General features: G+C 40.1%; 1 protein-coding gene across 2 annotated transcripts in view; it reads left to right on the forward strand.

Moving 5' to 3' along the window:
- The window catches only part of LOC122976220 (NACHT, LRR and PYD domains-containing protein 12-like), a 105747-nt gene that overhangs the window by 56739 nt on the left and 35092 nt on the right, over positions 1-13916 (forward strand). For both annotated transcript variants that reach the window (XM_044344568.1, XM_044344569.1), the window contains 3 exons: positions 3241-3417; positions 5565-5741; positions 13098-13274. In XM_044344568.1, the coding sequence (XP_044200503.1) occupies positions 3241-3417; positions 5565-5741; positions 13098-13274 (531 nt within the window). The remainder of the gene's footprint in view (positions 1-3240; positions 3418-5564; positions 5742-13097; positions 13275-13916) is intronic.

The raw sequence follows: 13916 nt of genomic DNA on the forward strand, positions 1-13916 counted from the left end.
ATATTAATAATAATAATAATAAAGACAACATAGCAGTGTATTATCAGTTACACAGAGACCACAAATAAGTGGCTGAACTGACCTGCTTCAGAGAGTGGTGTAGATGGGAGATCAGATGTAACTTCTCCAGCAGCTGGAGGCTTCTGCAGATATTTCCTGAGTGCATCTGGACAGTTATAGAGTAGATATCAGCCTGTTACAAGCAAAAACATGTAGCTGCAGAGTAGACAAACAACTGCTGCAGCCTGTTGCACCAGCTGTGTGTCAGTTCAAACTTAGTTATAACATAAATTATTATCACAAAGTTGTGATTTATGCATCACTAAAATAAAAGCTTTCACCACGGAGATAAGTTACAACATAACTGTAATTGCTGCCATTTAGCAACACAGTAATCCAGTAGAGACCTAATTTATTGATATGATATTTCACTATTGATCCAGTTTACTACAATGTGCTACGATGCCAAGTGGCTCATGCCAGCTTACACATAGTTGGTGCAACCCAGTGCAGAAATCTATGTTTTTATGGATATAGCGTTAGCCATTATCACTGATATTGGTCAGTGAAATTTCAGCACAAAGCCTTACGTTGTAGGAAGGAGCAGTTATCCAGATAGCTCGCTACTGGCTTGTCATTCAGTCTCATATCCTTCAATCTGTAACGATATGTGAGTCCAGCAGCTATCGTAGCATCATTATCTAGCATTAGCTTTATTGCTACTTAGCTAGCTATGTTAACATTAGACGACATACCTCTATATTGGGCTTTCTGTTCCTCCTCCTCTTTTCTCCGTTTTCTTTCTTGTGCATCTGAAGGTTTGGACCTTTTCATTATGTAATAAAATGTGAATATCTGCCTCTTGATATCTCGTCACAGACTTTGTTTGTCTGTGATGCATCATCCCTCTTTTTCAGTGTGCACAGTAGAGGTGCAGAGCAGATGAAACATTGTGAGGATTTTTTTGTGACTTTTAACTTGTGTGGTGGGACAAGTAAATTTCTTTTCCATTTGTCGTATAAAGAAATCGGACAAGCCTTAAAGTCGAGCCGTAAACTCTGAATTTATTCTTTTTTAAAAAATAAATTCAGAACAGGATTAGAATTTATTTTTATTACAAATATAACTAAACTTTGTTTCTAGAGCAGCAACAGTAAATGGTAAATGGACTGTACTTGTATAGCGCCTTTCTAGCCTTCCGACCACTCAAAGCGCTTTTACACCGCGAATCACATTCACCCATTTACACACATTCATACGCTGAATGGGTACAGGGGCTACCATGCAAGGTCCCAACCTGCCCATCACAGGGAATCTAATCATTCACACACATTCACACACTGATGGCACAGCCATCAGGAGCAATTTGGGTTTAAGTATCTTGCCCAAGGACACATCGTCATGCGGACTGGAGGAGCCGGGAATCGAACCGCCAATCTTCCGATTAGTGGGCGACCCGCTCCTGACCCTACCTCCTGAACCACAGCCGCCCAGCTGCAACAGTCATGTTTACAACAGCAAAGTCACTTTATAAACTCAATAATATCTCTGGAAACAAATGTAAAATGTCAATAAAATAAATAATATTCCTGACATGAAAATACTGAGTGAAGTTTAGAAAGAAAGAAGAAGACAGACATCAGTCAGTATCAGTCCTTCCTCCTGTCCTCCTCCTCCTCCCTCTGCTGCTGATGTGATTGACTGCTGCAGGTACCGCTGGTAGAGAGGAGAGGCTGCTTTGTCTCAGCCAGCAGCTGAGTTTACAAGAATGAGCCAAATTTGAAGATTGGTGGCAAACTAAGCTAAACAGTTAGACTACATACAGACAGCTTTAGTTTTAGCTTGTTGCTAACAATTAGCTGTTAGCCGAGCTAGCGCGCTGTGGTTGTGTAAAACATAGCAGCGGTGGATGAGAGACTGCGGACAGAGCAGTTGAAAATATCACTTTTCTACATGTTTATGCTTGTTGATCAGGTGTATTGATAGAGTATTGGCTTTTTACTCGCTAAGGTGTTAATGCACTTAAGAAGTAACGAGCGTAGTTGTCGTCAACTCGAGTAATCTTCACTTCACATGTGATCTGCTGTTCACTGACTTTGCTGTGTGTGTGTGTGTCTGTGTGTTTGTGTGTGCGTGTCTGTGTGTGTGTGTGTCTGTGTGCGTGTCTGTGTGTGTGTGTGTGTCTGTGTGTTTGTGCGTGTGTGTGTGTTTGTGTGTGTCTGTGTGTTTGTGTGTGTCTGTGCGTTTGTGTGTGTGTGTGTATGTGTTTGTGTGTGTGTGTTTGTGTGTGTGCGTGTTTGTGTGTGTGTGTGTCTGTGTTTGTGTGAGTGTGTGTGTGTGTCTGTGTTTTTGTGTGTCTGTGTGTGCGTGTGTTTGTATGTGTCTGTGTGTGTGTGTGTGTTTGTGTGTGTGTTTGTGTGTGTGTCTATGTGTTTGTTTTTGTGTGTGTGCGTGTCTTTGTGTCTGTGTGTGTGTGTCTGTTTGCGTGTGTGTTTGTGTGTGTGTGTCTGTTTGTGTGTGTCTTTGTGTCTGTGTGTGTGTCTGTGTGTTTGTGTGTCTTTGTGTATGCGTGTGTGTCTGTGTGGTTTTTTTGTGTGTCTGTGTGTGTGTGTTTGTGTGTGTGTGTTTGTGTATGTCTCTGTGTCTGTGTTTAAGTGTGTGTGTGTGTGTTTGTGTGTCTGTGTTTGTGTATGTGTGTGTGTTTCTGTGTTTTTGTGTGTCTGTGTGTACGTGTGTGTGTGTGTGTGTGTGTGTGTGGAGGAGAGGCTGCAGTTTGAGAATAAATTACACCAAAACATTAAAAAGTGCTGATAAAAGAACCGGTAACATCGGAGCTTATCAATACTACAGTCTTTAATCATTTATCCTCGGGGCTCGTTTAATACCGGGTTTCGGTACCCATCCCTACAGAGAAATAAGTGCACATTAAATAAAACTGCCATACCTTTGATTATCTTGGAGAAAACAGACGTATAAATCGATGCATAAACAACCGCAGGAAGCTGGAACAAGCGTTGATGTCTGGAACAATGAACGTCTCTTTCCCTCGCCGTTTAATCGTTTACAAAGTGAAAAAAGCAGAAATGTGGTGGCAGAGTAAAATCTTTTTTGTGTTAGTGGTAAAAATAAACAGACTATGATGGAACAAATAATTCACTGTTGATGGAAATCCGTCTGTAGACGGAGCTCTTGCACCCATGTAATCTGCTTCTAACGCTACATGATTTCTTCTTTATTCAGATTGAAGAGCTGCAGTTTGTCAGAGATCAGCTGTGCTTCTCTGCTCTCAGCTCTGAAGTCCAACCCCTCCCACCTGAGAGAGCTGGATCTGAGTGACAACTCCAGTGTCAACGGTTCAAGAACAAATCTACTGTGTGATTTTCTGGAGAGTCCACACTGTAGACTGGAGACTCTGAGGTCAGACACCATTTCTTACTTCTGTGCTGAGATTAATATGATGTGAAAGTTGTGGTGACACTAAACTGCAGACATAAGGATGATTTTTATGAGGTAAAATCTCCTTCAGATTTACACATTCAAATGTTGTTTTCAAACATTTAAATACTATTTAAAGCCTCCCTCCAGTGTATTTTGGCATTTTTGAGATCTTTCATATTTTTCTGAGTCATTTTCTGACCATGTTGATTAGCCACAATGTTCACCAAATATTTGTGGACAAATAACTTAATTTTGTGCTGAAAGATCAAAAATGTCAGCTGTTGTTAAAACTGAACAATGACGTATGACTATAGTAGAACGCTGCAGTCATACGTCATCCTCATAAAATCTCTTTGTTTTTGTGAGCGTCACATAGGCTACTGATACAGTATCAGGCGCCTGTGTTTCATACTAAATAGTCTACTGGATGCAGACGTGCTGCAACAACAGATTAATGCTTCAAATATAAATCATTTATTTCAGTTAAACACTCTCCAACCAACATGTGCACAGAAAATAAGGTTTAATGTGGTTAAAGCAGGAAAGTCAGTAAATCAGTGTGCAGTGATGTATAAATGAATGTGGGTGATTGTTACAGTATCTGTTGTCCACAGCTGTTTATACTGTATGAAAAGCTTCTCCTTCACTTGATTAAATCCCTGCAGCATCTGAAGTCAGCAGGACTGATATGTTGATAAATCTGCAGCCTCTGAGAAGTGCTGCGCCAGAGCGCAGTGCCGTTACGCACCACCGTTCACTGTGTTTACCTTCATTAAATCTCCTGATGACACCAGGCTGCTACAGTAGAAACACACACACCTCTACACACATCAGACTGGTCGGTTATAACTCGATATTCTGCTTTTTTATGAAGGAGACGTCGGGTTAGCGTTAATGCACTTAAGAAGTAACGAGCGTAGTTGTCGTCAACTCGAGTAATCTTCACTTCACATGTGATCTGCTGTTCACTGACTTTGCTGTGTGTGTGTGTGTCTGTGTGTTTGTGTGTGCGTGTCTGTGTGTGTGTGTGTCTGTGTGCGTGTCTGTGTGTGTGTGTGTGTCTGTGTGTTTGTGCGTGTGTGTGTGTTTGTGTGTGTCTGTGTGTTTGTGTGTGTCTGTGCGTTTGTGTGTGTGTGTGTATGTGTTTGTGTGTGTGTGTTTGTGTGTGTGCGTGTTTGTGTGTGTGTGTGTCTGTGTTTGTGTGAGTGTGTGTGTGTGTCTGTGTTTTTGTGTGTCTGTGTGTGCGTGTGTTTGTATGTGTCTGTGTGTGTGTGTGTGTTTGTGTGTGTGTTTGTGTGTGTGTCTATGTGTTTGTTTTTGTGTGTGTGCGTGTCTTTGTGTCTGTGTGTGTGTGTCTGTTTGCGTGTGTGTTTGTGTGTGTGTGTCTGTTTGTGTGTGTCTTTGTGTCTGTGTGTGTGTCTGTGTGTTTGTGTGTCTTTGTGTATGCGTGTGTGTCTGTGTGGTTTTTTTGTGTGTCTGTGTGTGTGTGTTTGTGTGTGTGTGTTTGTGTATGTCTCTGTGTCTGTGTTTAAGTGTGTGTGTGTGTGTTTGTGTGTGTGTGTGTCTGTGTTTGTGTATGTGTGTGTGTTTCTGTGTTTTTGTGTGTCTGTGTGTACGTGTGTGTGTGTGTGTGTGTGTGTGTGGAGGAGAGGCTGCAGTTTGAGAATAAATTACACCAAAACATTAAAAAGTGCTGATAAAAGAACCGGTAACATCGGAGCTTATCAATACTACAGTCTTTAATCATTTATCCTCGGGGCTCGTTTAATACCGGGTTTCGGTACCCATCCCTACAGAGAAATAAGTGCACATTAAATAAAACTGCCATACCTTTGATTATCTTGGAGAAAACAGACGTATAAATCGATGCATAAACAACCGCAGGAAGCTGGAACAAGCGTTGATGTCTGGAACAATGAACGTCTCTTTCCCTCGCCGTTTAATCGTTTACAAAGTGAAAAAAGCAGAAATGTGGTGGCAGAGTAAAATCTTTTTTGTGTTAGTGGTAAAAATAAACAGACTATGATGGAACAAATAATTCACTGTTGATGGAAATCCGTCTGTAGACGGAGCTCTTGCACCCATGTAATCTGCTTCTAACGCTACATGATTTCTTCTTTATTCAGATTGAAGAGCTGCAGTTTGTCAGAGATCAGCTGTGCTTCTCTGCTCTCAGCTCTGAAGTCCAACCCCTCCCACCTGAGAGAGCTGGATCTGAGTGACAACTCCAGTGTCAACGGTTCAAGAACAAATCTACTGTGTGATTTTCTGGAGAGTCCACACTGTAGACTGGAGACTCTGAGGTCAGACACCATTTCTTACTTCTGTGCTGAGATTAATATGATGTGAAAGTTGTGGTGACACTAAACTGCAGACATAAGGATGATTTTTATGAGGTAAAATCTCCTTCAGATTTACACATTCAAATGTTGTTTTCAAACATTTAAATACTATTTAAAGCCTCCCTCCAGTGTATTTTGGCATTTTTGAGATCTTTCATATTTTTCTGAGTCATTTTCTGACCATGTTGATTAGCCACAATGTTCACCAAATATTTGTGGACAAATAACTTAATTTTGTGCTGAAAGATCAAAAATGTCAGCTGTTGTTAAAACTGAACAATGACGTATGACTATAGTAGAACGCTGCAGTCATACGTCATCCTCATAAAATCTCTTTGTTTTTGTGAGCGTCACATAGGCTACTGATACAGTATCAGGCGCCTGTGTTTCATACTAAATAGTCTACTGGATGCAGACGTGCTGCAACAACAGATTAATGCTTCAAATATAAATCATTTATTTCAGTTAAACACTCTCCAACCAACATGTGCACAGAAAATAAGGTTTAATGTGGTTAAAGCAGGAAAGTCAGTAAATCAGTGTGCAGTGATGTATAAATGAATGTGGGTGATTGTTACAGTATCTGTTGTCCACAGCTGTTTATACTGTATGAAAAGCTTCTCCTTCACTTGATTAAATCCCTGCAGCATCTGAAGTCAGCAGGACTGATATGTTGATAAATCTGCAGCCTCTGAGAAGTGCTGCGCCAGAGCGCAGTGCCGTTACGCACCACCGTTCACTGTGTTTACCTTCATTAAATCTCCTGATGACACCAGGCTGCTACAGTAGAAACACACACACCTCTACACACATCAGACTGGTCGGTTATAACTCGATATTCTGCTTTTTTATGAAGGAGACGTCGGGTTAGCGGGGCTCATCAGCCTCTTTTTCAAATTTTTTTTTTTTAGCCAAAGTAGCGTCTCATGTTTTATCCTTGAGACACATTACGATGCAAACGCTGTTGTGTAACATTAATTACTAAACTATGTGACCGTGTACGAGGTGAGATACATTAGGCTATAATTATTGCTGAAATAGCATCAGTCTGATGGGCTATAATCATATAAACAGCTTCACCAAATACATTTTTTTACATTTTTTTATTTCTATTGTTATTATATTAAGTGATGAAAAAACTGCTCCATCTGTCTTTGGCTGCAGATTTGTGGTGATGTGTGTTCATGTCGTGACGCTCTGAACCATCCAGACATTTCCTGAAGAAAAGCTTTCCGTTTGTTGAGCTGTCGTTATCACGTTTAACTGTGATTGGCACAAGTGTTTCACAGCTATGAGACCAGTGATGTGACTGGCTGAGAGAGTATTTATTAATCACCACACCAGTTGATCTATATTCACTCAGCCCTTTTACACGTTGCACTGCTGCACATACATGAACCAAAACAGCAGGTAACAGGTGCGCATGCAGGGCTCCACATTAACTTTTTGAGGCACTTGTCCTTCAGACAAGTAAATTTATCTTTCACTTGTCCATGTGTGACAGATGTGGTAAGGACATGTAACGAGACGACTCAAAGGATTGGTTTCCAGCCTTTATTTGCTCCTGCAGAAGACAATGTAACACATATGAATCACTTTCTGGTGTCTCCTGCACATCTGCTCCTAAACATGCAAAATAACAGAATTTACACCAGGAAATAGATGCTAAAATCTCTGCAGCGCTACGTTGACTACATGACGCAGGGCAGCCTGCCGTAATACAAATGGCACCAAGAAAGTTAAACAAAAGCATCTACAAAACTCATATTAACAGTCAAAACAACATGAAACAGCTAGTTAAAGTAAGAGTATTAACAGTAAACAATATGCATTAAATGTTACAACATAAACGGTTCAATTTCCATAGAAAACAATAAAATATCGCAGCAGCATTTTTCCACACAACTTACCCTCAGCAATGCAAAACAGCTCTGTGAGGGACAGAAGGGACGATGTGCAGCAAGGTCATTTCCACAGGAAACATTCATGAATAAAAATTCCTCGTTGAGATAAAATTCACAAACACAAATTGTAAATAAGAATTATTAAAGTGCCTTTTTTAACTGTCACACATCCACAAAAGTCACTTGTCAGAGTAAAAATGACAATAATTAACTTTTTCATTTTGTTTGTGAACGTAGAAATCAGACCAACAAACAGTTGAAAGCATCCAAACAGTGTCAACATATAAATGATTCAATTTATGAATTTTATTCAAGCCATTACTTCCCTGTTAATGATCTTTTCATTTGATCCTGAATTGTGAAGCACTTTGTAAAGTCTGTTTCAATATGAGCTCTATAGATTAATTATTGATCATCCTTCTGACGTTTAATAATAATGATTGCCAGTGTTTCTACTAGGATTGTTTTCAGGGGGGGTGGTAGGCCCCCTGAAACTACTAGTTATGTTACGGAGCAGGCGTGTCACAGATACGGATACGCGGTGTCGACAGTGTCGTCATAGATACGCAGTAAGGCGGTTGTCTGTATCGCTGTATTTCTCTACACTGAGCTGAAATGAAACAAGTGCACAAAAAATAGGTAAATAAATATTAACAATATTTATTTACCTAATTTTTAAATATTAACAGTATTTATTTACAACACATAAATAAACGTCGGCCTTATGGATGATAGATGGACCAATCAGTCTCTATCTGAAAAACAAATCTGGATTCTCAGCCTCTATATGGTCCTTAATATAGATCAATGTTTGTAATATAACAACATAACAAAAGTGACTGATGGGGAATTTTTTTGTTTCAACTTAAAGCCAAATCAAGACAACAGTTTGACTTATAAAGGAATCAGATGAATCAGCATTTTGTTTCCTAATAACTGAAAGTGTCAGTTTTAGTGCTGTGTTTACAACAGTTACTGAGGTCAATGACCTTCTAACAGCTGAAGAAAACACCATGTTAACAGAGTTGTTGTGTAGTGTTAGTACCTGTGTTAAAACATCTGTAAGTCCTTTTATAGCAGGTTTGAATCTTGTGCTTTGACTTTAGTTTGTTAGGATGTCCTTTAGTTTGGATAACAGATTGTGCCTTTAAACATATTTACAGAACAGTAATTCATCTAGATACAGGTGGAAGTCAGACCTTAACAGTTTTTTCTGCCTCCTGCTTTGAATGTGTTCATGTCTCTCCATCAGCTGACGCCTGGGCTGCCTCTGTGTGTTTCTCTTTACTCCTTCAACTGTTTCTTTAAATCTTGAATCAGTTGCACCTTCTTCCTTTTCAATCACTTCTTTACTTTCTCCTTGTTTTTCTTTCAACACCATTAAGTTACATCCTGCAATTCTTCCTCACTTCTGTCTCCTCTCTCCTGATTTCTTCACTCACTCTGAAAATGTAAAAGCTTTCCTTTAATAAATCTGACAGCAGGGCCGGCTCTAGACATGTTGGTGCCCTAGGAGAGATTAGGATTTGGTGCCTCCCCCCAAACCACGTTACCCCACCAGTACTGCCTCATCACCACCCTGTCATACATTGAGGAGCAGGTGGACCCAAATGCAGAGACCAGAAAGCAGGGCTGAAGAAAAGCGTCTTTATTTCAACGACTGGCAGGAAAAAAACAAAGGATGAGCTGAGTAGAACAAGATACAAAAAAAAAATCGACTGAGCAGGAAACTGAGCAAACACGACAGAACAGAATTGACTAACTGAACAGACGACTCGACAAAGACTGAACTGAAAACTGAACTTCAATACAAACTGAAGTAATCAGACAACAAGGAACAGGTGGCACAATACAAGGGCAGGCTGGGAGCTGGTAGGCTGGGGAAGACACTAGGAGCAGGGCAGGACCGACGAGGCTACTGCAGGGCAGGTGAGAGGAGGAGCACATGAAAACAGGAGGAGTGAAGGAACACACAAGAGAAACACAGAGCAAAGTAAAACCCAGAAAACACAACAGCACTCAATAACAAGCCAGCATAAATCAAAGTGTCTCTGAATAAATCAACCTAGGTACACAGCACTACAAGCTAACCAATAATCTAATACAGTCTTTCAAAGATACAACTCAAATAACATGAATGAGCAAAAAGACTGGACAACACAAGTGTAACACAGAAAACCAAAAGAAGAAAAAACACAAAGAGCCCAAACCATGAGTCCATGACACACCCGCTCATTCTACAGTAAAAATATGGACAACAAACATCAGACACCACAATGGTTTCAAGACAAAAATATAGATTTTTATAAATTACAATTGCTTTTCAAACAAACAAATCACGTTTCACAGAATGAATCAATTGTTAAATATTACTATTATTAACTACCTTTACCTGTTAGTAACATCCAAGACGCTGGCACTTGGTTATTGATAGATTACACTGGATAGACGACTCCTTCCATGATGTCATGTGCCCACAATGTTCTGGGGTTTCATTTATAAAACAGTGTGTAGGATCCATACTAAAATTGTACGTGCGCATAAAAGCCGAAAATGGCGTGCACCGAAAAATAATCATATTTATAAAACCATGCGTACACACGAATACACGTATATTTCCCTTTATAAATCACAGTCCACCTGGAAATGTGCGCTCATGGATCAGCGTCATATCCCGCCCTCTACACGCCCACATTCAACCATAAATGGTCGATGCAAAAGCCTTCATGAATATTCATGTACATGTGTTTCTTTCGCCGCACCAATCACTCTCTCTGTCTTTAGACGCCTGGCCAATCAGTGTTGAGAGTCAGTGTATCGGAGCCTCTCTTGTCACTTGTGCTCAGCAGCAGCAGAGGAAGGACCGCAACAGGCATGAACAGACATTTAACCTTTTATTTCCCCGTTTTCACACGTATTGAAATTATGTGTGTAACCCAAAACAACCATAATAACCTCAATAAACATTCCTGTGGATTGTTAAGTCAGACATCTCTGGTTAAATGTTTAACACACCCTGCAGTGGGCCAGCTCCCAGTTAACCAGTATAAGTATTTTTTACAGCACTCACTCAATATGTAAAATACAATAAACACTATATTAGTTTATATTTACTCCAAAATCCAGCATACAGGTATTTCTCTAATTGACACAGTGAGCACAGGTGGTGAAGATGAGCCGGTGAGGTGACTGGAGAAGGCAGAGTGTGTGTGGCAGCCACCGCTGTGTCTCCAGTGTCTCTGTGCTTGACAATACAGCCGTGTTTACTGTAGCCATTTTACACATATAAACTACATGGGAACTCATACTTGGTGATATATGCACAGTATAACCAAATATTAAAAATCTATTAACGCTCTGTCCTGTAAATATGTTTTAGTTACGTCTGTTGAAGTTATTTGATGTCATCTTGGATTTCTACAATCAATGATGATCATTTCATCAGTAAGTTAACGTGGCTAAGGTGAAAATGAATCAGTATCTTCATGCTTAGCTAATATTGGAGAAAGGCAACCCAGACTTTGCAGAATCCTGCCACCTGCCACATCCTGACATCATTCATTTCAGCTGCTGCTGCTCCACAACTGACTCTCTCCTTTGTGCTCCGGGTGTGGCAGCACTGATGAAATGTTGGGCAGACTTTAAGATCTGAGTTGCTTTATATCTTTACAAATTGAAAGATGTTTATGGAAGTTATGGCTCACTACAAGCCAAAGTACAGATAACACTGCTGGTTTGAGTGTTTCTGATAATGTGGATCTATAATTGATGTTTGATATTAAGTCAAATGAAATGTGTGAGAGGATTATTATACAATCTGCCTTCAATTCACTTCAATTCTGCGTCATGGATTTCCCCTGTCTCTAAAATGTTCCTACGCATGGGTAAGAGTTTAGGTGCAGGTGCGCACATTGTCCCATCAAGTTTGTTTTTATAGATCACAACTTTTGCTTGGGAAGTGGCGTACGCCTCTTTCAGGCCCCGTTCCTGCTTACTCAACAAATGAGATCCCTGGACTGTTCTCGTGGGTTTTGAGTATTTCACTGCAATTTTTCCAGTCATTAAATCAATTACTGATTAGTTTGTAGTTTTTTTGTGAGAACAGGTTGCAGCAGAAGCAGTAAAGGCTTTTTTAAAAATTTTCTTGGAATATACCCAACCAACTTCTCTTGATTTTCTCTCCATTCACTTATTTTCTGTAGAAGTGGTGGTGATGGGAACTTCTCCCATCCTCTCATTTTGTGAATGTAGAGTCTTATTTTAGCTGATATGGCCTCTGCTGACTATCTCTGTCCTCACCATATCAGACAGGCTGTGTGTTTGTGTGTGTGTCTGTGTGTTTGTGTGTGTGTGAGTGTGTGTGTCTGTGTGTGTGTGTGTGTTTGTGTGTGCGTGTCTCTGTTTTTGTGTGTGTGTTTGTGTGTGTGTGTGTGTTTCTGTGTGTTTGTGGGTGTGTCTGTTTTTGTGTCTGTGTGTGTCTTTTTGTGTGTGTGTCTGTGTTTGTGTTTGTGTGTGTCTGTGTGTTTGTGTGTGTCTGTTTTTGTGTGTTTGTGTGTGTGTGTTTCTGTATGTGTGTGTGTGTTTGTGTGGGTGAGTGTGTGTGTCTGTGTGTGTATTTGTGTGTGTGTCTGTTTTTGTGTGTCTGTGTGTTTGTGTGTGTGTGTTTCTGTATGTGTGTGTGTGGGTGAGTGTGTGTGTCTGTGTGTGTATTTGTGTGTCTGTGTGTGTGTGTTTCTGTATGTGTGTGTGTATGTTTGTGTGTGTGCGTGTCTGTGTGTTTGTGTGTGTGTCTGTTTTTGTGTGTCTGTGTGTTTGTGTGTGTGTGTTTCTGTGTGTGTGTGTGTGTTTGTGTTTGTGTGTGTGTCTGTGTGTTTGTGTGTGTGTTTGTGTGTGTGTATGTGTGTGTGTGTGTGTGTGTGCGTGCGTGTGTGGAGGAGAGGCTGCAGTTTGAGAATAAATTACACCAAAACATTAAAAAGTGCTGATAAAAGAACCGGTAACATCGGAGCTTATCAATACTACAGTCTTTAATCATTTATCCTCGGGGCTCGTTTAATACCGGGTTTCGGTACCCATCCCTACAGAGAAATAAGTGCACATTAAATAAAACTGCCATACCTTTGATTATTTTGGAGAAAACAGACGTAAAATCGATGCATAAACAACCGCAGGAAGCTGGAACAAGCGTTGATGTCTGGAACAACGAACGTCTCTTTCCCTCGCCGTTTAATTGTTTACAAAGTGAAAAAAGCAGAAATGTGGTGGCAGAGTAAAATCTTTTTTGTGTTAGTGGTAAAAATAAACAGACTATGATGGAACAAATAATTCACTTTTGATGGAAATCCGTCTGTAGACGGAGCTCTTGCACCCATGTAATCTGCTTCTAACGCTACATGATTTCTTCTTTATTCAGATTGGAGAGCTGCAGTTTGTCAGAGATCAGCTGTGCTTCTCTGCTCTCAGCTCTGAAGTCCAACCCCTCCCACCTGAGAGAGCTGGATCTGAGCTACAACAAGAGTCTCGACGGTTCAAGAACAAATCTACTGTGTGATTTTCTGGAGAGTCCAGACTGTAGACTGGAGACTCTGAGGTCAGACACCATTTCTTACTTCTGTACTGAGATTAATATGATGTGAAAGTTGTGGTGACACTAAACTGCAGACATAAGGATGATTTTTATGAGGTAAAATCTCCTTCAGATTTACACATTCAAATGTTGTTTTCAAACATTTAAATACTATTTAAAGCCTCCCTCCAGTGTATTTTGGCATTTTTGAGATATTTCATATTTTTCTGAGTCATTTTCTGACCATGTTGATTAGCCACAATGTTCACCAAATATTTGTGGACAAATAACTTCATTTTGTGCTCAAAGATCAAAAATGTCAGCTGTTGTTGTTTTTGTGAGCGTCACATAGGCTACTGATACAGTATCAGGCGCCTGTGTTTCATACTAAATAGTCTACTGGATGCAGACGTGCTGCAACAACAGATTAATGCTTCAAATATAAATCATTTATTTCAGTTAAACACTCTCCAACCAACATGTGCACAGAAAATAAGGTTTAATGTGGTTAAAGCAGGAAAGTCAGTAAATCAGTGTGCAGTGATGTATAAATGAATGTGGGTGATTGTTACAGTATCTGTTGTCCACAGCTGTTTATACTGTATGAAAAGCTTCTCCTTCACTTGATTAAATCCCTGCAGCATCTGAAGTCAGCAGGACTGATAT

This window comes from Thunnus albacares, chromosome 24 (assembly GCF_914725855.1).
Source record: "Thunnus albacares chromosome 24, fThuAlb1.1, whole genome shotgun sequence".
Classification (NCBI taxonomy): Eukaryota; Metazoa; Chordata; class Actinopteri; order Scombriformes; family Scombridae; genus Thunnus; species Thunnus albacares.